Raw genomic sequence first — 27944 nt, 5'->3', positions numbered from 1 at the left:
GGAAATGCTGCATGAAAATCATTTCAGTCATGTGTGGACGTACCCTTAGCCTCAGATGTCTGCTATGGATTCCATGGCAAAAATACACATCAGATTTTTCTCATGTGAATTTACACCAGTTGAACATGTCCTTCAGCAGAGATGGAAACTGCAATTAGGGATTTTAAAAAAAAAGGCAAAAAACTGCTGCAAAGCTAAAATGTTTACTTAATTCAATAGTGTTTTTCAGCAACTGCATACAGGTATGGTGGAGGACACTAGGACAATACCATCTCCTCTGTTAGGGAATCTGTCAACAGCGACCTTCCTATCCATAGCTGTGGTTCACCTAATTAAACTGCTGTTTTACTATTGTTGATGCGGCTGCATTCCTAAGTTATGATAATTTTCTTTAATATGCAAATTAGGCCTTTGGTGCAATTAGTCCATCACCATTGCTCTTGTTGTACCCAAGCTCCACCCCTTTCATGGCCGCCCCCTCCCTGGATGACTTGCCACTGCTTGGTACTGTCAATTAAAGTAGCCAAGAAGGGGCTGGCCACAAAAAGTGTTAGACCATGTTTGTAACAAGAGCAATGGTGAGGCCACCTTGCACTAAAAGCCTAATTTACTAATTAAGAAAAAGTGCATGAATGCAGCCTAGGATCAACAAAAGAAAAACAGCATTTGAATCAGGTGAACCCCTGCTATATGTCTATGCAAACTGTTGGATAGGGAGGTCGCTAGTGACAGATTCCTTTCAAAATTATAATAAAAAATGGTAAAAGGTAGACAAAATACATCAGTGTCTGCACAGATCTGTATTTAGATCATCCAACTATGTGATAAAATGAAAAGTGGCTCCATGATTTATGATTTCCACACAAGCAGAGGATCATTTTTTTAATTCAAGCACAAGATTAATATTATATGGCACGGGAGATGGGATCTTTACAAGATTACATGTTCTGTAAGCCCTCAGCCTTTATTGCTGCCTAGAGCCCAAAGTAATCATAATCCACCATTGTAGATTTGTAAAAGTACCGTATTTTTCGCCCTATAAGACGCACTCCTTCCCCCCCCCAAAAGTGGGGGGAAATAGCAGTGCATCTTATGGGGCGAATGCTGCGACCATTGAGTGTATCGGCTGAGGGGAGAGGGGCTGGGGGCCGGCATCTGGTTCTGTAATGGCAGTGGGGCCCGGTGCAGGCGGCGCAGGTGCATGATGTAGTGAGTCATGCTGCGAGCGCCCGCCCGGCCTCCTGCCTGCTACGAAGTTAGTAGTAAGTAGTACAGAGCTGGATTTAAGATGATTTGAATACTTTAATAATACCCACAAGTTAGATATGATTATACTACAGTGAGCGGGGCCCGGTGTAGTAGAATACAGTGACTGTACCAGGCCCCACTGCCATTACAGAACCAGACGCCAGCCCCCATTCACTACACAGGGACACTGTTATGGGGGATCTGTGGATGACACATTAGATAAGATGCTATATATGTGTTATCCACAGATGCCCCCATAACAGTGCACTCCACAGATGCCCCCACATATGCCCCCATAACAGTGCCATTTACAGATGCCCCCATAACAGTGACATCCACAGATTCCCCCATAACAGTTCCATCCACAGATGCTCCCATAACAGTGCCATCCTCAGATGCTCCCATAATAGTCTGATCCACAGACCACCATTAGTTCAAATCCCACCAAAAGCACAACTTTTGGTTAAAAATATATTTTTTCTTATTTTCCTCCTCAAAAACCTAGGTGCGTCTTATGGGCCGATGCGTCTTGTAGGGCGAAAAATACGGTATATAACATTGCACAATATCACATCCATATGAGCACTTATAACACATGAGTAGCCGAGATATACCTGTTATCATATTCATAGCAAATGGATTTACGTCTAAAGTAAACTGGATCCAGTAATGATGCATAATGGAGAAAGTAAATGTTGCTTTGATCACCACGGTTTACAGAAGCCCCACTGGTGGTGCAACGTGAAGTACCAAGGCCCCAGAACAAAATCTGTATAGATGTCCCACCTATGACTACCATTAATAATATTGGAAAATTCTTATAGGACAGTGGGATTTTTTTGGGCCTCCTTATGTCCTAGGGCCCAGGTGTGACTGTGACTACTCTACCTCCTATAGTTACATCTGTGCTTGGACCCAAAGAGTTCGCAGTTACCAACAGTACCAAATCTGCAGAGACTGTCCCTAATTTTCAGTGACAGTTCTGTCAAATTTGGGCTGTTCCAGGTTGAAAATGAGTGGAGCTTAGGTAAGTCCCATCCAGATGGGGGCATTCCTGGGGGGAAGGATTTATAAGCCCTGAATTTACAGTGTTAGCAAGTACGAGAGTTTTCTCTGTTAATTAGTGATGAGCGGCAGGGGCAATATTTGAATTCGCAATATTTCACAAATATTTTGTAGAATATTTGTAATATTTTCTTGATTGTGAAAATCGGCAATATAATATTCGCGTAATGCGCACGCAATACAGGCGTGGGTCACTTTTGCTACAATTTCCAAGCTGCTAGAAGTTTCCTGAGACTGGAGAAAATGGTTGGCACGGCAGAACATTAAAAATGGCTTTATATGCAGATAGAGTGCTCCAATATATTCGTGATTGCGCTAATCGGCACTAATGATGCAAATATTTTGGCGCAATACGTAAAACTTCACATTTTAGCAGGTCTGACTACATATTACTTATTGGTGCACTATGTATTGTTGTGACATCACAGCACTATGTCTGTAGCATGTATGTATGGACAGCAGAACCTATCACACTACCTAACACCCTGCACTGCAACAGCTACACTATATCAGGATATAACCTACACTGACTATCTCCCACTAACTATCTGTATTATATATATAAGCTAACTAACTATCTATCTAATGTAATGAGTGGAAAGCACAGAGCACAGCAATGACACTGCTGTCTCTCTCAAAACTCCATAAACAGAAAATGGCTGCTGGGGAGGTTCTTATATAGTAAGGGGTAGGAAGCTTTCCTATTGGTTGCTAGGGATGTTACTAAGCTCAGACAAAGACATTGAAGCCTTCTCATTGGCCCACAAGCAAGAAGCAGGGAGGGATCATGGGTTCAGATAAATATATATATCTCTATATTCTCGAAGTGCCGATATTCGCGAATCTAATATTCAAGCCCAACAATTTTAACAATAGCTTATCTGTCACTTCATAGATGACACCAGGATGCAGTCTATTATACACAGGGTTCTTATCAAGTGGATGAATGCAGAATTAAACAGTAAAATTACCCGACCAGTTATCAAAAGGTTTCTATCCGAACTCCACATGAGGTCTATAAACAGATTTGTCACAAATTACAGAAAATGTGAAGAGGCAGTGGTGTCATGTTGTCAATTACCAGCAGCAGTTCTATTTTCAGACACAAACTTGTTGAACTTTTTATAGTAACCTTCTTGTTTAGTCTTAAGAGCCACTTGTCCTGATGCTTAAAGCTTCTTGTGTGCTCTATAGGGGTCTGCATTAGTATGTCTAATATTGAAAAATTTATGAAATTTATGCTTGATCGCCACTCTATTCAAATGGGGGATCAGGGGCCCTCATTTTCGCGATCATCGGGCCCCAGCACCCCATGGTACCACATGAATAGGGGCTTTATTCTAGTTTCCACTGACCCTTCATCAGGCATCTATTTAGACACCCTATCTTAGAAGGGAGCAATAATACTGTGCTGGGCCTGGAGGGTGGTGGTGACTTCACAGTATTGAGGGCTCTCCTAAGACAGGACCATGCTTCTGCCTTCTATTGGGTGCCTGAATACATGCTTGATAAAGGGTCATAAACTGAAACTAGAATGAAATTCCATTGGCATTTCATGTGCACAGAGATAACCCTATCCAGCTGATGTGCAGAGAACTTAGATTCAGTATCTGCACTGTGCCTAGACAGATGTGGCACTGCTCAGGGTAAGTTCAGAAGGAGTCACTGTGCTCCATAGAGGACCCTTTTACCAATCAGTGGGAGTCTCAACAGTCAGACCCCTATTTATCAGCAAACAAAAACCTATCCTAGCAATATAATCTGTGATTCACTTTCACTGAAAAAAAAGACTATTGGGGGCTGTGTATGTGGGTCTTAATTTCTCCTGCACTGGTGTGAAATGTGCCATAATTATTAAGAGGCGCATATTGGGCCGTCTGTGCACCAGAACTGAAATCTACTCCTGCCAAGAGCTGGAGAAGATTTCTGGAGTAATGTGCGCTGGTATTCTGGCACAAATGTTCTTAAATGAGTCAGACCACAGAGATTTTGCCCACAGTCTGCCCTCTGCCCATTTTTTGAAAAGTGTCAACGGTGTCAGAGAAAGATAAAAAGTCACAAATTGTGTACCAAATCAGCATGTGCGGCAAAAATTGGAACTTTTCTACACAAGAAAACTTGCATAAACCCATAAAAACTCTCCCCCTAAGTAAATTTTTTCTTAAAATCACTTTTAAATGAATAATTTGCACATGAACATGTCGTTATTTCGTGTTGTCATGAGGTTACGGTACATTAGATAACCATATTATAATTTTATGTTGTATCTTAAGAAACTAGCATTTCTTAACAGTTTCTTAACATTTAGTGATACTTCCGTTAAGATACATCCACAAAATCAGCCTCTAAGTGATTAGAGAAAAAAGGAAAGTTGCCTAATTGTTCAGTAAACTTCTGTAAAGGTCACTACTTTCGGGCTCTTTAATTACTTAGGAGAAGGAAACTATGTATTTTAATAATACAAAAAGTACAGCAGTCATAATTATGCATAATAGAAACTAGAAAATGTTGAGCAAACTGGTGGTAACTAATTTATCTTCAGCTTTCTGTTTAATCATGCAGTGATTTCCAACAAATATATTCCTCCGCTTTCAGTAAAAGGTTTTTGGCTCTTTCTGCTGGCTGAAGCAACTTAGATATATTTTCCTTAATGTCATCCAGTGCTGATGGTGACTCAGGTAAGCTACGGTGAGTGGACATAATGTCTAGAAAATCTGACACCAGATCAGGCATATTTGTGAAAATGAGAGATGAGCGAAGTGTTGAAAAATTCTATTTGGGCGATTCACCAAAGTTGTTCAAGAAATTTTATTTGCTCCAAATTAATTTGTTACGAATCACGATAAATCTGTTATATCCAGGCCACGCTGCCTAATCATATGCATCCCAATTGGGGGCTCAATGTCAGTGTGAAAGCTTGGAACTTAAACTGCAGGGACAGTGCAGGGAGAGTGTATTGCTATGTGCATTATATTTTACTGCACCCACATTCATAGTTAATCCATTCTCTGGGTACTGTGCCATCAGTATTACAGGCAGTTGTAATTTATCGCCATCTACATCACTGTGCAGGGCACCAAGATTTATAACTAATCCCCTCTGTTAGCTGTGTAATTACTGTGCGTCAATATCATTGGTCAATAAAATTTATCGCTGTGGACTTAACCTTGCAGTGCTCCAAGATTCAAGTAATGGCCCCATGACAGAGAGGGTATGGTGGCAGCAGCAGCGGCAGTAGTGGCCCCATGACAGAGTGGTGATGGTGGCGGAAGCAGTAGGGGCAGTAACTGTGACAATAGTGGCCCCTTGACGTAGTGGGGATAGTGGCGGAGGCAGTGGCAGTAACCGTGACAAAAGTGGCCCTATGACAAAGTGGGGAGTCAGGATAGCATCAGTGGCAGTAAAGGTACTTTCACACTTGCGGCAAGACGGATCCGACAGGCTGTTCACCATGTCGGATCCATCCTTCCTCTATTTTGCCGTGCCGCCGGACCGCCGCTCCGTCCCCATTGACTATAATGGGGACAGGGGCGGAGCTCCGGCGCGGCACGGCGAGAGCCGCCGGACTAAAAAGTCGGACAAGCAGGACTCTTAGTCCGGCGGCCTTTCACCGTGCACCGCCGTGCTGTGCCGGAGCTTCGCCCCCGTCCCCATTATAGTCAATGGGGACCAAGCGGCGGTCCGGCGGCACGGCGAAATAGCAGAAGGACGGATCCGACATGGTGAACAGCAAGTGTGAAAGTAGCCTAAGGCTGTGTTAACATCACTGTTTATTTTACCATTCTTCTGATCTGTCAGAAGAACACAAAACAAAATAAAACAATCCTGTATTTTGAGCATCCATAAAGCCTCTTTCAGACAGTCAGTGTTTTGCATGAGTATTTAATAAGTTATTGTATGCCAAAACATATAAAATGTAATGGAATTATTTGCATCTCATCTGTGTTTTAAACCCACTCCTGCTTTTGGCTTAAAATTCTGATCAAAAGCTGATTAAAAACACTGACTAACTAAAGCCTCATTCACACGTCAGTGTTCTGGTCAGTGATTTCCATCAATGATTGTGAGCCAAAACCAAGATTGGAGGCTCCACAGACATAAGGTCTAAAGGGAATATCTGTGCCGGGTTTGGCTCACAATCACTAATGGAAATCACTGACCAAAACACTGACGTGTGAATGAATCATAAAAGAATGTATTAGCTACAATGAATTTGGGTTGAGTGGGTGGAGAGATTTGTGTGATTCTTTCGGATAACCAACAGCAAAGCTCCTGAATGGCAATAATCCAGCTGCCATGTTTGATCCATCCAGCAAGTTTGGCCCATCTGGTTTTAACCCTGATACAAGGAGTTATTGACCCCAGGCGTTTCACATCATACTTCCTGGAGGGCCAAGTGGTCTTCAGCACTAACTGTTCTGTGATGCCCTCACATGTCCACAGCTGCATACTCGCTGCACTGTAGGGATCACCGTGTGTTTTCCCTTTTGCCAACAGGTGCGGGTTACCCACTCAACATCGTTGCATAGGGATCGGGCATTGTAATACTAGAGCATACTAATTTATTTGGTAAAACACTAATTTATTCGCTAATAGACTAATTTGTTTGCTACAAGACTAATGTTTTGGCTAAAAGAATAATTTTTCCAATAAAAAACAACGATCAACTAGTGGGCAACTCTGCTGTGCTAAGAATCAATTTATTTGCACTGCTCACATACTTTGAAATCACAGTAACTGTTTGGCTAACAGAAGCAGTTACAGTTGCAAAAAAAAGTATGTGAACCCTTTGGAATAATATGCATTTCTGCACAAATTGGTCATAAAATGTGATCTGATCTTCATCTAAGTCACAACAATAGACAATCACAGTCTGTTTAAACTAATAACACACAAAGAATTAAATGTTACCATGTTTTTATTGAACACACCATGTAAACATTACAGTGCAGGTGGAAAAAGTATGTGAACCCTTGGATTTAATGACTGGTTGAACCTCCTTTGGCAGCAATAACTTTAACCAAATGTTTCCTGTAGTTGCAGATCAGACGTGCACAACGGTCAGGAGTAATTCTTGATTATTCCTCTTTACAGAACTGTTTCAGTTCAGCAATATTCTTGGGATGTCTGGTGTGAATCGCTTTCTTGAGGTCATGTCACAGCATCTCAATCGGGTTGAGGTCAGGACTCTGACTGGGCCACTCCAGAAGGTGTATTTTCTTCTGTTTAAGCCATTCTGTTGTTGATTTACTTCTATGCTTTGGGTCGTTGTCCTGTTGCAACACCCATCTTCTGTTGAGCTTCAGCTGGTGGACAGATGGCCTTAAGTTCTCCTGCAAAATGTCTTGATAAACTTGGGAATTAATTTTTCCTTCGATGATAGCAATCCGTCCAGGACCTGACGCAGCAAAGCAGCCCCAAACCATGATGCCCCCACCACCATACTTCACAGTTGGGATGAAGTTTTGATGTTGGTGTGATGTGCCTCTTTTTCTCCACACATAGTGTTGTGTGTTTCTTCCAAACAACTCAACTTTGGTTTCATCTGTCCACAGAATATTTTGCCAGTACTGCTGTGGAACATCCAGGTGCTCTTGTGCAAACTGTAAACGTGCAGCAATGTTTTTTTTGGACAGCAGTGGCTTCCTCTGTGGTATCCTCCCATGACATCCATTCTTGTTTAGTGTTTTACGTATCGTAGATTCGCTAACAGGGATTTTAGCATATGCCAGAGACTTTTGTAAGTCTTTAGCTGACACTCTAGGATTCTTCTTCACCTCATTGAGCAGTCTGCGCTGTGCTCTTGCAGTCATCTTTACATGACGGCCACTCCTAGGGAGAGTAGCAGCAGTGCTGAACTTTCTCCATTTATGGGCAATTTGTCTTACCGTTGACTGATGAACAGCAAGGCTTTTGGAGATACTTTTATAACCCTTTCCAGCTTTATGCAAGTCAAGAATTCTTAATCGTAGGTCTTCTGAGAGCTCTTTTGTGCGAGGCATCATTTACATCAGGCAATGCTTCTTGTGAAAAGCAAACCTTGAACTGGTGTGTGTTTTTTTAGGGCAGGACACCTCCAATTTCATCTCATTGATTGGACTCCAGTTGGCTGACACCTCACTCCAATTAGCTCTTGGAGATTTCATTAGTCTAGGGGTTCACATACTTTTTCCACCTGCACTGTGAATGTTTACATGGTGTGTTCAATAAAAACATGGTAACATTTTATTCTTTGTGTGTTATTAGTTTAAGCAGACTGTGATTGTTGTGACTTAGATGAAGATCAGATCAGATTTTATGACCAATTTGTGCATAAATCCATATCATTCCAAAGGGTTCACATACTTTTTCTTGGAACTGAAAATATCAATGTGGACACGCCACAAATAGTTGAATGAGAAGTTGTCTAACCCAATTTGTGAATTAGAACCTAATAGAATTGCTCATCTATAAATCAATGTGTCTATCTATAACAGAACAGATTAAGTATGAATGGCACAGCAGGTGAACTAGATAAACGTGCCTGTATATTAGATTGCCTGTTGACACTAAATCTGATACATAGTAAGTCTATGTATAACAGAACAGATTAAGTATGGATGGTGCAGCAGGTGAACAAGATGCACAGGACAATTACAATTAGCCTGCACTGTCCCTGCAGTCTCACTATGCTCTCCCTACAGTGTCTAAAAACTCTCCCTACACTGTCCCTATCCAATATTCTACAACTGAAAGCTTTCTAACACACTGCCTCTAACACTTCCCGTGTCTCTCCCTATGCTCAGTTCATAGTGAAATGGCGGCGACCGCGCGGGAAGAGGCTTTTATAGGGCTGTGACATCACAAGGGGTGGCTATCTGCTGATAGGCTAGCTGCACGCCATTATGGGTCATACCACCATACATTCCCAGTATTCTTACTTTCACTTTGTAACATGTATAGCCGCATTTTAGGAAAAATGCTCAGAGGAGTACCATGGTAAATTCATAGAGCTCCCACGATCAGATAATGATCACCTATCCTAAGGAGAGGTAATCAGTATTAAACACTCGGACAACCCATTTAATTGAAAAACCATTGGTAAATATAATTTCTGGAAATAGTCTCTTTTGTTATATTGACAATGATTTGACAAATCGGTTTCTTAGTTATATCTATTTCTGTTAAAGTTCTGAACAGCAACTCTGCCTTGTTATTCAAAGAATAATTATGTGTAACCAGTCAGATCTGTCATATAAAGGAAATGTATCCCCTTAAATATGTAATTCATATTCTTGTTCTTTCTAATCTGTTACTATTTTCTGGTTATAGATTTTTTTTACATCCTATTTTTTGTACATGATTATGGGGACTGTCATCTTGCCTGAGCTGTATTTAGAGATATGCTTTACAGTGGCCACATGGACCATAGGCACAATAGACAGGAGATGTATGGGAAAATTTTGTAAACATGCTCTCTGACCTGTGCAGACATCATTGTGCAGGGAGGAGGAGTAGATAAGCTGTGACATCGCCTATTATGAATGGTGTGATCCTGTATTAACTACAGTATATAAGGGTCCATTCACACGTCCGTGGTGTATTGCGGATCTGCAATACACCCGGCCAGCACCCCCCATAGAACTGCCTATTCTTGTCTTCTATTGCGGACAAGAATAGGACATGTTCCCGGAAGTTCGGGGCCAAAGCCCGGAAGTTCAGAGCCGCACTCCGAAAATGCGGATGCATCCCATTCTGCCCTATTGAGAATAAATGGGTCCCGCACCCATTCCCGATATTGCGGAACGGATGTGGACCCATTTGCGGATGTGTGAATGGACCCTTAAAGTATTGTTTTTCATTGTAATCCTGCCTTTGATCTATACAGGACAGTAACTGTCAGCCTATTATTAGGCTTAGTGTGAAAACTGCAGGATTTATATATATTTTTTTTAAATACAGATGACACAGAATACAGTGACACAGAAACATAAAAATAACAACCAGAATTCTTAAACCAAATGCTTAACACAAAAAAACTTGATTTAAACAATAGGTCATTTTCTGACAATTACAGTGTTCCTATAACCATATAGGATCTGCCACTTCATATAATCTGCCACTTGTGGCCTATGTTTCACTGACTACTCTTCAGATGGCTCCATAGTACTGTGTGTCTGTTCTGCCTAACTTATGCTACCTGGCTTGTTCAATTGAGTTCCTGTTTACTCCACAGATGTACATCCTCCATTATCAACTCTGCTAGTCTGACTATGCTTACTCCAGTATGCCAAGACTACCCTCACCTGTATATTTTTGCCTTACTTTCTAGTGCCTTTGCTACCACAACCCTTAAACTATTAAACTGTATTCTTGTTCTATCTATACTAGATGTTGTCCAAGGAATCAAACACTGGACTAGCTTAGGAAGCAAAAGTCCTGGGGTCAGCTCAGTACCTGGACCCGAACATAAAGAAGAAAGTGGGTCTTATAGGTGAATTATTATGACTGGATTAGTTCTTTCCCTTTTTATTGCAGGATTAAGGACATTACAAGCAGTAAGAGGTTTGCTGCTCCAATAGTTAGCCCCCTGTTGGAGACTTTGAGCCTTGCTGTGCTGGACTCTTGTTATCTTGGGCCCATGGTAGAATCCAGTTGTCACTGAACTCTCCCAAAAATATTGATTTAAATTGAAGAACCCAGATTTACTAATCCTATAAATTGCTTATACATAGATTTACTTTATTTGTAACTCACCATCATCTGGTTTGTCCTGTATATCAGTCTTTTTGGCTTTACATTTCTTTGTTGGAGGTGATTGTGCATTTTTATCTGTTGCTTCTGTATAGAGATATGAAAAAATAAAATCTGCATTTATATCAATTTCATGTGATCAAGTCTTTGTTATTAAGCTTACTGAACATAATACATAATATGCAGTTGTTTAGTTCAGGGTAATTTAAAGGGGTTCTTCAATGGGGACAACCCCTTTCTAAAAGTATTCTGGCGGCTTACTATATGTACTTTATACTAGCTCATAAGCTAAATGGATGACCATATAATACACGTTAGGGAAGGAGCCACTACTTCTATTGTCAAATACTAATCAAGGATTATTATTATGACATACAATAAGTGCCCTCAACATATAGTCCATTTAAAGGGGTTTTTGGAACTTGAAAAAAAAAAAAGATCTTTTTTTTTTTTTTTCCAGAAATAGTGCCACATATATTCATGGGAATGGGTCTTGCAGCTCATTAACACAAATGAGGACAAGCATTAACACAAGAAGCATGAAGCACTGTTTCTGGAAAAGTCTAATCCTGAACTGCTCCGAAACACACAAGCTAGTGTAAGCAGTATATAGTGTACAGTTGCAAGAAAAAGTATGTGAACCCTTTGGAATTATATGGATTTCTGCAGAAATTGGTCATAAAATGTGATCTGATCTTCATCTAAGTCACAACAATAGACAATCACAGTCTGCTTAAACTAATAACACACAAAGAATTAAATGTTACCATGTTTTTATTGAACACACCATGTAAACATTCACAGTGCAGGTGGAAAAAGTATGTGAACCCTTGGATTTAATAACTAGTTGAACCTCCTTTGGCAGCAATAACTTCAACCAAACGTTTCCTGTAGTTGCAGATCAGACGTGCACAACGGTCAGGAGTAATTCTTGACCATTCCTCTTTACAGAACTGTTTCAGTTCAGCAATATTCTTGGGATGTCTGGTGTGAATCGCTTTCTTGAGTTCATGCCACAGCATCTCAATCGGGTTGAGGTCAGGACTCTGACTGGGCCACTCCAGAAGGCGTATTTTCTTCTGTTTAAGCCATTCTGTTGTTGATTTACTTCTATGCTTTGGGTCGTTGTCCTGTTGCACCATCCATCTTCTGTTGAGCTTCAGCTGGTGGACAGATGGCCTTAAGTTCTCCTGCAAAATGTCTTGATAAACTTGGGAATTCATTTTTCCTTCGATGATAGCAATCCGTCCAGGACCTGACGCAGAAAAGCAGCCCCAAACCATGATGCCCCCACCACCATACTTCACAGTTGGGATGAGGTTTTGATGTTGGTGTGCTGTGCCTCTTTTTCTCCACACATAGTGTTGTGTGTTTCTTCCAAACAACTCAAGTTTGGTTTCATCTGTCCACAGAATATTTTGCCAATACTGCTGTGGAACATCCAGGTGCTCTTGTGCAAACTGTAAACGTGCAGCAATGTTTTTTTTTTGGACAGCAGTGGCTTCCTCTGTGGTATCCTCCCATGAAATCCATTCTTGTTTAGTGTTTTATATATCGTAGATTCGCTAACAGGGATGTTAGCATATGCCAGAGACTTTTGTAAGTCTTTAGCTGACACTCTAGGATTCTTCTTCACCTCATTGAGCAGTCTGCGCTGTGCTCTTGCAGTCATCTTTACAGGACGGCCACTCCTAGGGAGAGTAGCAGCAGTGCTGAACTTTCTCCATTTATAGACAATTTGTCTTACCATGGACTGATGAACAGCAAGGCTTTTAGAAATACTTTTATAACCTTTTCCAGCTTTATGCAAGTCAAGAATTCTTAATCATAGGTCTTCTGAGAGCTCTTTTGTGCAAGGCATCATTCACATCAGGCAATGCTTCTTGTGAAAAGCAAACCCAGAACTGGTGTGTGTTTTTTATAGGACAGGGCAGCTGTAACCAACACCTGCAATCTCATCTCATTGATTGGACTCCAGTTGGCTGACACCTCACTCCATTTAGCTCTTGGAGATGTCATTAGTCTAGGGGTTCACATACTTTTTCCACCTGCACTGTGAATGTTTACATGGTGTGTTCAATAAAAACATGGTAACATTTAATTCTTTGTGTGTTATTAGTTTAAGCAGACTGTGATTGTCTATTGTTGTGCCTTAGATGAAGATCAGATCACATTTTATGACAAATTTGTGCAGAAATCCATATCATTCCAAAGGGTTCACATACTTTTTCTGGTAACTGTAAGTGATGCTGAGTTTGGTTATGTCATTTTTATCTTCATACTGAATTGTATTCCAACATTGTGCTCCAACGAACCAGCAGTAAAATGCATTGAGAGGACTCCCGTACTCACACATATAATGGAGAGAACTCAAAGAGGAGTCATCAGCAGTTAATGCCCTGGTGACCTAGAAGCTCCTGCTGTCCATACTGTCTGACATCCAGAGCAATTAATTCCAAACTTTTTTTGATGATTTAACACTCACTAGACCTGCGCAATAAGCAACTGTAAGGGCTTATTTGAGCAAATGATTTTCACTTCCGAGTGCTATGTGAGTTTAGAATGGACAACACCCAAACTGAAAACTGACCAATTCAATTGAATGTGTATAAAATAAGGATGAGGAAGAGAGGAGAGAGAGAGAGGGAGAGAGAGAAAGAAAGAAAAATATAAGCATTCTCTGGGGGATACTCTTTAATATTACTGAGAGCAGCTATAGTGCGTAAGCTGAGTATTGCAGGCCAGGCAACATCCCACTGGATTTCTGGGAAAGATATACAAATTAAGATGTATTCATTTTTTTATATTTTTCCCCAATTTTCCTCCATTTTTTTTATTCACTAAGTTCTTGGTGGTAAGCCTCAATTTGTTTAATCAGTGCTTTTTCATAATAAGATTTTTATCTATTGCTGTGCTTATGTTCCTACATAATGATTCTCGGGAAAGGAGACATGCAAGCTAGTCACAAATCTCAATTAATGTTGTGGATTTCTACCCCAGATTAAATCCTTTGCAATGTACATGGAAAAAACATGGCAAATCCATATAATCTGAGACAAATTCACATGTGAATTGCGTCCTGTGTGGACATACACCTAACCTTTCCTTTTTCTTACCCATCTTATCACTAGGGGGAGCTTCCTTTGTCATGTCTTTATATTACAACATAGGCTACTCTCTATTTTATTCCTTCCAGTGAGTGGACCCACACAATGTTTTGGCCTCAATAGACCTTTATCCAGCGGTGACTGCTTTGTTTCACGAATACAAGCATCAGCGGAGTTTCGACATCTACTTACTGACATCCTCAGTGATCTTCTTGCTGAGTTGGGGCCTCTCCTCTTTCTTATTATCTTCAGTGTCTTCATCTGCATCTTCATTAGCACATGAAAGTTGAAAACATGGAATTAATGATCACAGAAAACAGATGTTCAGTAGTGATACTAACAATTTAATGACATTTTCAGAATCCTTTATTTTATCTATAGTATATTCATCAATGACATTTAAAATGGCTTTAGCATACTGCCATCTACTATAAAGCCCGGTGTGTCATTGTCAGATATACATGAAGCACCAGGTGTCGGGGAATGCCACTTGTAGAGGTGTAGAAGGTTGTAGAGGTAGCAGTCGCAAGTGGACCCTGGCACCCAAAAGGACATGATGACCTCTGCAACACAAGAAGACCAACATTATAAATGCCATGTGGTGGATTGTGGCCCTGCTACAGATTTTGTATTGGACCTAAGAGCTTCAAGTTACAGCTCTTTTTTTTTTATAGAAATGTACAATTTCAGTAATTAAAGTATATTACAAAAATGGTCAGTATCACTGCCCCTACACATTACAAAAAAGAAAAAAAGTAAAGAATGACAGTTACACTTTAGGCCTTTCATATGATCTTGGCATGATCTTGGGTTCTTTTATCCTGGTGACAATTTTTTTTTTACATGAAAATACTGAACCAACTAATAGAAAACTACTGTATATATCTGTGAGCTCCCCACTATCTTATGCTGCCCTCAAATAAGGCAAATAGGAAACACCACAGATCCAGTTTGAATAGGTTTTTCAAACAAAATAATGTAAGACTGCTCTTATTATGTTATGAAAAAAATAATAGAAAAAAAACATACCTCACTGATCCCTTCCGTTCAGAAGCTGCCCAGTCACCCACTGCTCTCTACTTCCTAGCATGGTGTTAACATGTTGACACAGGGGCAGGTGACCGCAGCAGCCAATTTCTGGCAACCCCTCGGCACCTTGCACATGACAATGAGGTAATTGTCTGTACTAACTGTCTGCAGTGGACACATGCCTCTGTGTCACCACATGTCCAACAAGGACCAACAAGTAGTCTTGATCGAGCACAATAGTGCTCGGGTGCTCGAGTAGAACACTTTGGGATGCTCGGGTGCTCAGCAGAGCACCCAAGCACAATGGAAGTCAATGGGAGAATCCGAGCATTAAACCAGGCACCCCCTGCTCTGAAGATGGGTGGGTGTCTGGTTCATAGGAAAATGTCAGAAATTCATGGAAACACCACTGAAATGGTTCATGAACAGCATGGGGAGGATGTCTGGATGCATCTTGCTTGGACTCCCAGGTCGCTGCTGGGAACGATGTTGTCCGAGTAGTACGCCACTTTTACAGACTGACAATAATACGCACAAAACCGAAGGTAAAATCGATTTTAGAGGAAAAATTGTTAGGAAACATTCTTTCCTGTATATTTACAGGTATATAAAGTGCAAGTGCTGCCAAAAATTTCAAGAAAGAGGCACTCCGATACAACCTGTATATCACATAAAGGAGGACCTTATTCACATTGTGGTACAATTTTTGAGGCAGTGGGACTCCTACACTCATAAAGCCTATGCACTAAGTGAAAGGGCTGCCAAAAATTACAAGGAGCCGGCACTCCAATACACCCTTTATCACACACACCCTTGAAAAATTAAGATTGATGGCCTGCTGGTGAACCTCTAAAACATTAGGGACGAGGGCCTGCTGCTGATCTGACCATCTAAAACATTAGGGGCGAAAACATTATGGGCGAGGGCCTGCTGCTGATCTGACCATCTAAAACATTAGGGGTGAGGGTCTGCTGCTGAGCTTACCCTCTGAAACATTAGGGGCGAAGGCCTGCTGATGATCTGACCATCTAAAACAATAGGGGTGAGGGTCTGCTGCTGAGCTGACCCTCTAAAACATTAGGAGTGAGGGCAGCCTAATAAGCATGTTGATATAATGGAGGAGGACGAGAAAAGGAAGATTGAACCATGTACCCTTTTTTGTGGTAGAATACAGTGTAATCAATACACCATAAAAGCCACATTTAAAGTGCCTTTATGTTCAGCCGCTTTCCTCTGGTGGAGTGGAGAAGTCAGGAGAAATCCAGGCCTTGTTCATTTTGATAAGTATCAACCTGTCAGCATTTTCAGTTGACAGGCGGAAGCGCTTATCAGTTATTATGCCCCCAGCAGCACTAAATACCCCCTCTGACAGAACGCTGGTGGCAGGGCAGGCCAGCACCTAAAAGGCGTAGAGCGCCAGTTTGTGCCACGTGTCCAGCTTGGATACCCAATAGTTGTAAGGCACAGAGGGATCACTTAGGATGATGACATGGTCTGCTACGTACTCCTTCACCATCTTCCAAAACTTTTCCTTCCTTGTGACACTAGGCCGCGCATCAGGGTGAGGGTGCTGGCGGGGTGTCATGAAACTGTCCCAGGCCTTGGAGAGTGTTTCCCGGCCTCTGTTGGAACTGCTGTGTGTTCCCCTCGTCTCTCCTCCTCAGTTGCCCAAGAAACTATGTACTCTGCCGCCAGCGTAGTCAGCTGGAAATTTTTTTAACTATTTTTCCACAAGGAGGGGGGGGGGGGTTGCAGCCACTAATGTAGGTGGTGGCGGAAATTCTGATGGAAATAGGGCCCACTATCCTTGGCGTTGGTAGCACCTCCACAACGTTCACTCAGTGTGCCGTCAGGGAAATGTAGCGTCCCTGGCCAAAGGCACTTGTCCATGTGTCAGTTGTTAAGTGGACCTTCCCAATAACTGTGTTGGTCAGAGCACGGGTGATGTTAAGAAACACATGCTGGTGTAAGGCTGGGACTGCACACCGTGAAAAATATTGGCGGCTGGGGACAGAGTACTGCGGGACAGCCGTTGCCATCAGGCTGCGGAAAGCCTCAGTGTCCACAAGCCTAAATGGCAACATTTCCAGAGCCAGCAATTTGGAAAGGTACGCATTTAGTGCTATGGTCTGTGGGTGGGTGGCTGGTTATTTGCATTTTCGTTCAAAGGCCTGGGGTATAGACATCTGTACGCTGCGCTGGGACACAGAAGTGGATGTGTTAGCTGATGGTAATTGCGAAGGTATAGGTGCATGGCGGGAGGCATCCGGGCCTGCGTCTTGGACAGGGGATTGGCCAGCACGTAACACAGGGGAAGAGGAAGCAGTGGTGTGACCTGCAGACACTGGTTGTGGACCCAGGCGTTCGGCCCACCTATTAGGGTGCTTTGATGCCATGTGGCGGATCATGCTGGTGGTGGTGAGGTTGCTATCGTCTGCACTTTCCTCAAAAAAGTACCAGACAGTGGAACACCTACCCCTTGGCAAGGGAGATTGCCGCAAGGGGGTGCTCCAGGGAATGGTTGCAGGGCCTGTTTGGTGTGGCCCGCCTTCTCCCTTTTGCCACCCCACTGCCTCTTCCAGCCTGTTGCAGTGATGCGGATCCCTCCCCCTCTGTACTGCTGTCCTCGCTCGGCTTGCCACCTTCCCAGATTGGTTCAGTGATTTCATCGTCCACCACGTCCTCTTCCATTTCCTCACTCTGGTCATCCTCCTGACTTGTTGACCTAACAAGAACCTCACTTATTGAAAACTGTATCTCATCCTCATCATGAACCTTTTGAGACACTAATTGCGGTTGACTTATTGACAACTGTGTCTAATCATCATCATCCACCTCGTGAAACACTAATTGCCGTTCCCCACCGTCATCTTTTTCTGACTGTGGGTGCTCAAGAGATTGGGAATCAGTGTGCAAGATCTCCTCATGTCCCTCTTCAAGCAGGCTTGGCGAGAGGGCCAAATCAAGGAATAGCGATGAAAAGTGCTCCTCGGAATATCAGAGTGTGGGATCACTTGCCAAGACTCTCCATGGTGGGAGGAAGGAGGATCAGAGTGAGGATTCTATTGACCAGACTCTTGGCTACTGAGACTGGACTTTGAGGAAGACAGGGTGGTGCTTAACCGACTGGAAGCATTATCTGCTGCAATCCACCCGACCACCTGTCATGGCCACGGTTTTGGCCGTGACTCCTTGGGAGCCGCATACAGTTGCCCGCGGTTTGGGTTGTTGTTTCAACCGCAGCTTGAGGCTTGATGTTGTATGCCTCAAGTGCGGTTGCCGCGGACAACAGGTATGTGTGCGGTCCCTTTGGAGTTTGTGTGTGTGTATGTATGCCCGTGGCAACGTTTGTCGTTGTGTACATGTGGTGGCAGTATCCCTGCCTTGGGCTGACTCCCAGGACACGGTTGCCACCCATGTCGTTGCCTGCGGCAACAACCACAGTGTGTTTGTTGTGTTGGACACTGTTCCTTTAAGTTGGTGTTTTCCCTTTCCTGTGGTGCTGGAAGGGTTAACTCCCTTCCCAGTGTGTGTGATGTCACTGGGTGTGTCTGACCGTTGGGTGTGGCCTCTTAGGCCTATAAAGCCTCTCACTTTGGCATGGCTCAGTAGGTTGCTTCAGTCATGCTTTGCTGTAGCAGCCTCCTGTGATTTCCATCTTCTTGTAAGGGCCACCCTTTCGGTCATAAGTTCTAATACCGTGATGTGTTGTTGATGTCTTGTGTCTTTGGTTTTTGTGCAGCTATGGATGTCCTGGTCCCTGTGTGTCTTCATGTGTGTGCTTTTTACCTTTGTCTGTGTGGACAGCCTTTTCCTTAGCACAGGTTCCAGTCAGCAAGGCTGAGACAGGTTTGTGTGGAACTGTTTGGTTCACCTGTCTTATCCATAGTCCTGTTTATGTACCCCCTTGTTCATGCTGCTTGGTCAGTGAGACTCCTGCTCCTCCGTGCCTAGGAGGAGTGGGTTGTCTTACCCTGCTCCTTAGCCCAGGGACCGGTCGGAGGGTAAGGTTCCTGCGCATGGGTCCTCCTACCATCAAGGTCGGCCCATGCAGGTAGGAGTCAGGGTCAGCGTTAGGGACGCAACAGGAGGTGACCTGCGCCCTGATTCTGTGTTCCTGGCGAGTAGCGACTGGACATCTTCCATCACCGCACGGCTGAGGATTTCCCCCATCCTCAGCCGTGACACCACATGGTCGCACTGGTGTGACTTTGAGAGTGGTGTCCTGCGCAGCCCTGCAAACTGGGACATGAAGCTAGGTATCGTAGATGAGTGTGTTTCTTGTGCTCTGGCAGCAGGCACAGTTTCACCGTGCCCAGGGCCACGGTCTCTGCGTGCCCATCAGCAGCACAGCCACTTCCCCATCCCTTACTGCTCGCCTTAAGCATATTAAATGGTATATATGCTTGCAAGTATGTCACACGTACAGTAGCGCAGGTTTCGTAAGTGTATGCGCAAATAAATTAAACTGAATGTCACAGATATTTAGGATGCTCAAACGTTATATAGGAGATGTAGCGCAGGTAATGTCATTGTCACCAGCAGTGAAAAAATTTAACTGAATGTCACTGATATTTAGGATGTGCAAACGTTATACAAGAGATGTAGTGAAGGTATTGTCGCTGTCACCAGCGGCAAAAAAATTAAACTCACCTTCTCCAAAGACAAAAAGGAGAAGGCGAGGATTGATAGTAAGCAGCTGTTGGTGGGCGATTCCATCATAAGAGGTGTGAAGTTTGAGGAGAATGATGTTGTGAGATGTCTCCCTGGTGCTACCGCTAGCAGGGATAGACGACGGATCCTTAACATTGTTAGGCAAGCAAAGCAGGAAAGGGAAGTGGATGTTATTGTCCATCTTGGGACAAACGATCTGGCTTGCAATGAGGTTTCAAAGGTGAAAGAAGCTTTTCACACACTTGGAAAGGATATACGGGAGGTTGCATCAACTGTTTCATTCTCTGCAGTTTTGCCTGTGCATAACCTTCAGCATGACAGGAAGATGCGCATTAAGGAATTCAATGTATGGCTTGGTGAATGGTGTCTGAACTAAGGGTTTGGCTTTGTGTCTCATGTTAGCTCTTGTTGGAATGGAAAAGAACTGTACAAGAAAGATGGTTTGCATCTTTCTCTCAAGGGAACGAATGTCCTCGGTGAAGAGTTCCAAGTATTTGCTAAGGATCATTTAAACTAGGAAAGTGGGGCAAAAGAGTGATAATCCAGCAGTCCAACTGCCCCCCGGAACAATGCCATAAGATGGTTAAGAAATGAAAAGCTCGGATTCTTGTCTACAAATTCTCGCAGTTTAGGGAATAAGATCAATGAGGCTATAATGGCATCTGAGAATATAGATGTACTGGCTGTTACTGAGACGTGGTTCAAGGGGAGTAATGACTGGGATATAACAATACCAGGGTTCTCTCTATACAAGAAAGACAGAGAAGGCAAGAAGGGGGAGGGGTGGCCCTGTATGTGAAAGATAGCATAAAATCTAATTTGATACAAGTTAGCGAGAACAATTTAGAGTCAGTTTGGGTTACCTTGCAGCTTGATAATCATAAGGTAACTCATGTAGGTGTGATATATAGACCACCTAGCCAAGTCAAAGAATTAGATGATCTACTAGTTGAGGAAATAGCTAAAATGACATTGAAGGGGGAAGTTATCATTATGGGAGACTTCAATCTTCCTGAGGTAAACTGGAAAACCAAAATAGCTAGTTCTGCCAGGAGTACAGATATTCTAAATTCCCTACTGGGATTATCTCTACAGCAAGTAGTTGAGGAGCCAACCCGGAAGGAGGCCATTTTAGATTTAGTATTCACAAATGGGAATTTGGTATATGATATTACTGTAGGGGAAAGCTTGGGATCTAGTGATCACCAGTCAGTGTGGTTTACTATAAGTACAGTGACTGAGTCACACCACACAAAAACAAAAGTTTTAGATTTTAGAGAAACTGACTTTTCTAAAATTAGATTAGTGGTATACGAGTCCCTATCAGATTGGAACAGCTTCATTGGAGTCCAGGAGAAATGGGACTACTTAAAAGAGGCACTATTGAAGGCAACAGAAAATTGCATTAGGCTTGTCAGTAAAAGCAAAAAAAGGAAAAGACCACTGTGGTACTCAGCAGAAGTGGCCAAAATCATTAAAAACAAAAAGATAGCATTTAGGAATTATAAAAAAAACAAAAACGAGGATGACAGGCAAATTTACAAGATTAGGCAGAGAGAGGCCAAACAAGTTATAAGAGCTTCTAAAGCTCAGTGAGGGAAAAAAGGTGATAAGGCATTCTTCAGATACATAAATGAAAAAAGGAAACTAAAACAAGGAATTACCAAATTAAAAACAAAAGAAGGAAGGTATATGGAAGAAGATAAAGAACTAGCTGACTGCCTCAATGAATACTTCTGTTCAGTTTTTACAAAGGAAAATGAAGGAAAAGGACCTCAGTTAGGAAAGAAGACTAATGAATCTTTTGATGCATGTGTCTTTACAGAGGAAGAGGTTCTAAGTCAGCTGTCTAAAATTAATACAAATAAGTCACAGGGGCCTGATATACCCAAAGCTATTAAAAGAGCTCAGCGGTGAACTAGCAAAACCATTAACAGATTTATTTAACCAATCACTGGCAACAGGAGTCGTCCCAGAAGATTGGAAATTAGCAAATGTTGTGCCCATTCACAAGAAAGGTAGTAAGGAGGAATTGGGCAACTATAAGCCAGTAAGCCTGACATCAATAGTGGGGAAATTAATGGAAACCATACTTAAAGGGAACCTGTTTTGTGGATATTTGATTATAATCTAACTAATTATATACAATCATTAACTACTAAAAAGTACCTTAGATGTATTCACTTACTGGTGTGACAGATGGTTATCTCATAATATACACACAAAGATGCCGCATGCTAATGAGCTGATTTGAGTCCGACGTGATGTTATTGAGTCCAGCGTATATATAATTCAGAGCTATAGCCACTCCCCTGCCCACCTGCTGCTGGTTCATATGGAAACAAACTGTCATTCAGCAGCAGGTGGGCGGGGAGAGTCAGGAGCTCATGAATATTCATGACTCATCATTATCAGCTGGAGCTTTTCAATACAAGATGTTGGCAGATTGACTGGGTCAATTAAAGAAAGTGACCCAGCATTGTGCTAAGAGAATCAATCACTTATTTATGTAGCCCTTAGTTAGGACACCATAAAACTGGGGACAGGTTCTATTTAAGGAGAGGATTGTGGAACATCTAAAATCCCATGGATTGAAAGATGAAAAACAGCATGGGTTTACTTCAGGGAGATCATGTCAAACTAATCTTATTGATTTTTTGGATTGGGTGACTAAAATAATAGATGGAGGAGGTGCAGTAGACATCGCTTATCTAGACTTTAGTAAGGCTTTTGATACTGTCCCACATAGAAGGCTTATAAATAAATTGCAGTCTTTGGGCTTGGACTCCCATATTGTTGAATGGATTAGGCAGTGGCTGAGGGACAGGCAACAGAGGGTTGTAGTCAATGGAGTATATTCAGACCAAGGTCTTGTTACCGTTGGGGTACCTCAGGGATCTGTTCTGGGACCCATATTGTTTAATATCTTTATCAGCAAAATTGCAGAAGGCCTCGATGGTAAGGTGTGTCTTTTTGCTGATGACACAAAGATTTGTAACAGGGTTGATGTTCCTGGAGGGATACACCAAATGGAAAAGGATTTAGGAAAACTAGAGGAATGGTCAAAAATCTGGCAACGAAAATATAATGTTGATAAGTGCAAGATAATGCACCTGGGGCGTAAAAACCCAAGAGCAGAATATAAAATCAGTGATACAGTCCTAACCTCAGTATCTGACGAAAGGGATTTAGGGCTCTTTCACACTTGCGTTGTTCTGTTCCGGCATAGAGTTCCGTCGTCGGGGCTCTATGCCGGAAGAATCCTGATCAGGATTATCCCCATGCATTCTGAATGGAGAGAAATCCGTTCAGGATGCATCAGGATGTCTTCAGTTCCAGAACGGAACATTTTTTGGCTGGAGAAAATACCGCAGCATGCTGCGCTTTTTGCTCCGGTCAAAAATCCTGAACACTTGCCGCAAGGCCGGATCCGGAATTAATGCCCATTGAAAGGCATTAATCCGGATCCGGCCTTAAGCTAAACGTCGTTTTGGCGCATTACCGGATCCAACGTTTAGCTTTTTCTGAATGGTTACCATGGCTGCCAGGACGCTAAAGTCCTGTTTGCCATGGTAAAGTGTAGTGGGGAGCGGGGGAGCAGTATACTTACCGTCTGTGCGGCTCCCGGGGCACCTCAGAGTGACGTCAGGGCGCCCCATGCGCATGGATGACGTGATCGCATGGATCATGTCATCCATGCGCATGGGTGGGGCGCCCTGACGTCAATCTGGAGAGCCCCGGGAGCCGCACGGACGGTAAATATACTGCTCCCCCGCTTCCCACTACTACTATGGCAACCAGGACTTTAATAGCGTCCTGGCTGCCATAGTAACACTGAACGCATTTTGAAGACGGATCCGTCTTCAAATGCTTTCAGTTCACTTGCGGTGTTACGGATCCGGCGGGCACTTCCGGCAAGTGGAGTACACGACGGATCCGGACAATGCTAGTGTGAAAGAGGCCTTAGGGGTCATTATTTCAGAAGACTTAAAGGTAGGCAGACAATGTCATAGAGCAGCAGGAAATGCTAGCAGAATGCTTGGGTGTATAGGGAGAAGAATTACCAGTAGAAAGAGGGAGGTGCTCATGCCGCTCTACAGAGCACTAGTGAGACCTCATTTGGAGTATTGTGCGCAGTACTGGAGACCATATCTCCAGAAGGATATTGATACTTTGGAGAGAGTTCAGAGAAGAGCTACTAAACTGGTACATGTATTGCAGGATAAAACTTACCAGGAAAGATTAAAGGACCTTAACATGTATAGCTTGGAAGAAAGACGAGACAGAGGGGATATGATAGAAACTTTTAAATACATAAAGGGAATCAACAAGGTAAAAGAGGAGAGAATATTTAAAAGAAGAAAAACTGCTACAAGAGGACATAGTTTTAAATTAGAGGGGCAAAGGTTTAAAAGTAATATCAGGAAGTATTACTTTACTGAGAGAGTAGTGGATGCATGGAATAGCCTTCCTGCAGAAGTGGTAGCTGCAAATACAGTGAAGGAGTTTAAGCATGCATGGGATAGGCATAAGGCCATCCTTCATATAAGATAGGGCCAGGGGCTATCCATAGTATTCAGTATATTGGGCAGACTAGATGGGCCAAATGGTTCTTATCTGCCGACACATTCTATGTTTCTATGAATGTCACAGATATTTAGGATGCTCAAACGTTATACAGGAGATGTAGCGCAGGTAATGACGCTGTCACTAGCGGTGAAAAAATTCAACTGAATGTCACAGATATTTAGGATATGTAGCGCAGGTTAGCGCAATTTTTTTTACTGAATGTCACTGATATTTAGGATGCTCAAACGTTATACAGGAAATGTAGCGCAGGTAATGTCGTTGTCACCAGCGGCGAAAATATTAAACTGTATATCAGCAGGTTGCGCTAATAATATATATTGCAGCCAGATAACATAATAGTCCTTAAAAGGACTTTTGGGTCTCTAACACCTTTCAACAATAAACCCTGCCTAAAAAAATAAACCAATTCCTGTCCCTACACTATCTGTCCCTTCTACTGCAGCTCTCCCCGACTAAGGCCTCTTTCACACTTGCGTTGTTGGGATCCGGCGTGCACTTCCGTTGCCGGAGGTGCCCGCCGGATCCGGAAAAACGCAAGGGTACTGAAAGCATTTGAAGACGGAACCGTCTTCCAAATGCGTTCAGTGTTACTATGGCACCCAGGACGCTATTAAAGTCCTGGTTGCCATAGTAGGAGCGGGGAGCGGGGGAGCGGTATACTTACAGTCCGTGCGGCTCCCGGGGCGCTCCAGAATGACGTCAGAGCGCCCCATGCGCATGGATGACGTGATCCATGCGATCACATGATCCATGCGCTTGGGGCGCCCTGACGTCACTCTGGAGCGCCCAGGCAGCCATGGTAACCATTCAGAAAAAGCTAAATGTCGGCTCCGGCAATGCGCCGAAACGACGTTTAGCTTAAGGCCGGATCCGGATCAATGCCTTCCAATGGGCATTAATTCCGGATCCGGCCTTGCGGCAAGTGTTCTGGATTTTTGGCCGGAGCAAAAAGCGCAGCATGCTGCGGTATTTTCTCCGGCCAAAAAACGTTCCGTTCCGGAACTGAAGACATCCTGATGCATCCTGAACGGAATTCTCTCCATTCAGAATGCATTAGGATAATCTTGATCAGGATTCTTCCGGCATAGAGCCCCGACGACGGAACTCTATGCCGGAAGACAAGAACGCAAGTGTGAAAGAGCCCTAAGACTGAGCCGAACCACGTGTCATCGGGTGCTATACAGCACCCGATGACACGTTCCAGCCAGCCAATCACTGTAATGCCAGTAACCAACATGGCTACGGCATTACAGTGAGTGCCAGTACTTCCCCGCATGTTTATTGGATGCGAAGCAGCCAACAAATGTGTGGGGAGGAGACTCGAGCATTGCGCTAGAGTCAAAATGGTGTTCAGACGAGCATGCTCGCCCAACACTACCAACAAGATGAGAAAAGTCAGGGACCAGGCAGTGTTGCAATGAGAGCGGCAGGGGATCCATGAGGTATGTTTTTTTTTTTTCACCGCACGGTGAGTAATTTTAAAGTTTTTTAACTGATACCCCTTTAAATGGGAACAATTTTGAGCTGCTCTTGTTTAAAAGAATCACTATTGTTATTAATGGCCCCTCCAATGCACACTTGGAGGGCCACGGACTACACGCTGACATCAGCACCTGGCAACAACAATGGAAGTGGAAGCATTTGGTGGAATCAGCCATAGCACATAATTGACATTACTAGTGACAGATCTGAATGGAGAATGTCATACATACTGTCTCTGGCAAGAATGATAATGGTTCTTTTGGCTAGACCATTACATACATTCCCTGACGTATGTCATATCTTAAAGGGGTATTATCATCTTAATGATCACTGTTAAATCTGTTAATGATTTAACAGTGATCATTTTTCTAAATATATTTAATTTACAAATTCCCACCCCTTAGAAGAAAATAAACCTATACTTACCTGACTGCTGTCTTCCGTCTCCCCTGGTCACAGCCACCGCTCTTCTCAGGAATCGCGGTGGGCGCGCGTGCGCAGGCGACTTCTTATCTTCTCCGAGACCGCGCATGCGCTATGGTGATTTCTTCCTGGCCAGTATAGTATACTTGCCAGGAAGAAGTCACCAGGGCGCATGCGCGGTCTCGGCGTGCGCGTTCAGTACAGCGCGCGGCCCGGCCGGGAGAAGACATCAATCAAGATGGAACCCGCCCCCTGCCGAGTGCCGAAACCAGGAAGTGGACAGCGCGCCGGGAGCAGGTAAATATTAAACGGCGTCATGAGAATACCCCTTTAAGGCATTCGGCTGATAAGGAAGGGCTTTTAATGTGCTCTGGTTTATAAATGAATAGAAATTGGGTTGTGTTATAAGTCAATGTAAGAGACATTTTATGTGATATGAGCCAGTAATAGATGTATTTGTGAGAAGGTTACTGTAGTGACAAAACAATGAATATGTGGTTATGCTGTCATTTTCTCGACAAATCCCAATTTTTTATGTATGTTTTATAGTTAATATAGTGCTAATAGAATCCACAGTAATGTACACAGTACTGCATTGTCTTTAAAGAGTCACTGTACTTTCACACAAAAAAGAACAGTGTAACTAGCAAATTTCTAAATCACTTCATTCAAAAAAAATATGTCTTCATCCACCAGAAAAAAAAGCTGTACAGTCATGGCTGCTAGGGGTCTCGCTTCCATCTAAGCTGAAATCCACTGCCTGTTGTCAGGCAAGATCTGTCCCTGGTAGTAGAAACGCAGAAGATTGTGAAGAGGAAGCAGGGGCATGTCAGAGCTAGCTGAGATTGTGAGCCTGATAAAATAACTAATCTGAACATCACATGTCTCCTGTGTGTTTGTGTGATTTCCCTCTCCTTATTTGTTCTGTGAGCTCCAGACCTAAAAACAAACATAGTGGGATGTAAGGGAACATATGTCACTGCCCTGCTTCTGAGTGAAATGTTTCTAGCTGTGCAGCTGAAACAAGGGATAATATGGCTAAAAAGCATTAGGGAAGCCCAAACATTACTATTCCTGCACAGTTATGACTGTACAAAGAAGCCCAGCCATTATGCAAACTTTTTTTTTAAACTCAGGTATGCTTTAAGACTGCATATTAGGGGCTACTCTGATTCCTATCCATGTTGACTGTAGCATTGGCACACCAGTGAAGGATTTATGGACGTGTAAATGGGTAATCTATGGCTTACACCGTGCTGTCATCAAAGCAGCAGTTGGAATACAAGAACCCATTTGCCATCCTTAAACATGGTCTTGTTTTTTTACAGTGTAAGCCACTGACATATACTGTAATAACATGTGACCACTGTGTGGCCTCATGAACATAGCCATATTACCCATCTGTGTGATATGGATTATAATAAGGTCATCAATATCAGATCAGCAGGCTTCCGACACCCCTGCTGATCATCTGTAATCAGTGGTAACTCTGGTGCTGGAACTACATAGCTCTGTCCATTGTGTAGTGTATGCAGCTGTGTAATTCTGGTGCTGGACCTACTCCAAAACAGCTTATCGGCAGGTGCGTGGGGT

At 43.0% G+C, this 27944-nt stretch overlaps 1 protein-coding gene across 2 annotated transcripts in view; it reads right to left on the bottom strand.

The window, feature by feature from the left end:
- MACROD2 (mono-ADP ribosylhydrolase 2) overlaps positions 1-27944 on the bottom strand; it is a 2731696-nt gene that overhangs the window by 235883 nt on the left and 2467869 nt on the right. For both annotated transcript variants that reach the window (XM_040429978.1, XM_040429979.1), the window contains exons 10-11: positions 14346-14420; positions 11050-11133 (exon numbers count right to left, since the gene is read on the bottom strand). In XM_040429978.1, the coding sequence (XP_040285912.1) occupies positions 11050-11133; positions 14346-14420 (159 nt within the window). The remainder of the gene's footprint in view (positions 1-11049; positions 11134-14345; positions 14421-27944) is intronic.

The sequence above is a fragment of the Bufo bufo genome, chromosome 4 (genome assembly GCF_905171765.1).
Source record: "Bufo bufo chromosome 4, aBufBuf1.1, whole genome shotgun sequence".
Lineage (NCBI taxonomy): Eukaryota > Metazoa > Chordata > Amphibia > Anura > Bufonidae > Bufo > Bufo bufo.
The sequence above is the reverse complement of the archived record's forward strand: the minus strand, read 5'-3'. Positions and strand labels throughout refer to the sequence as shown.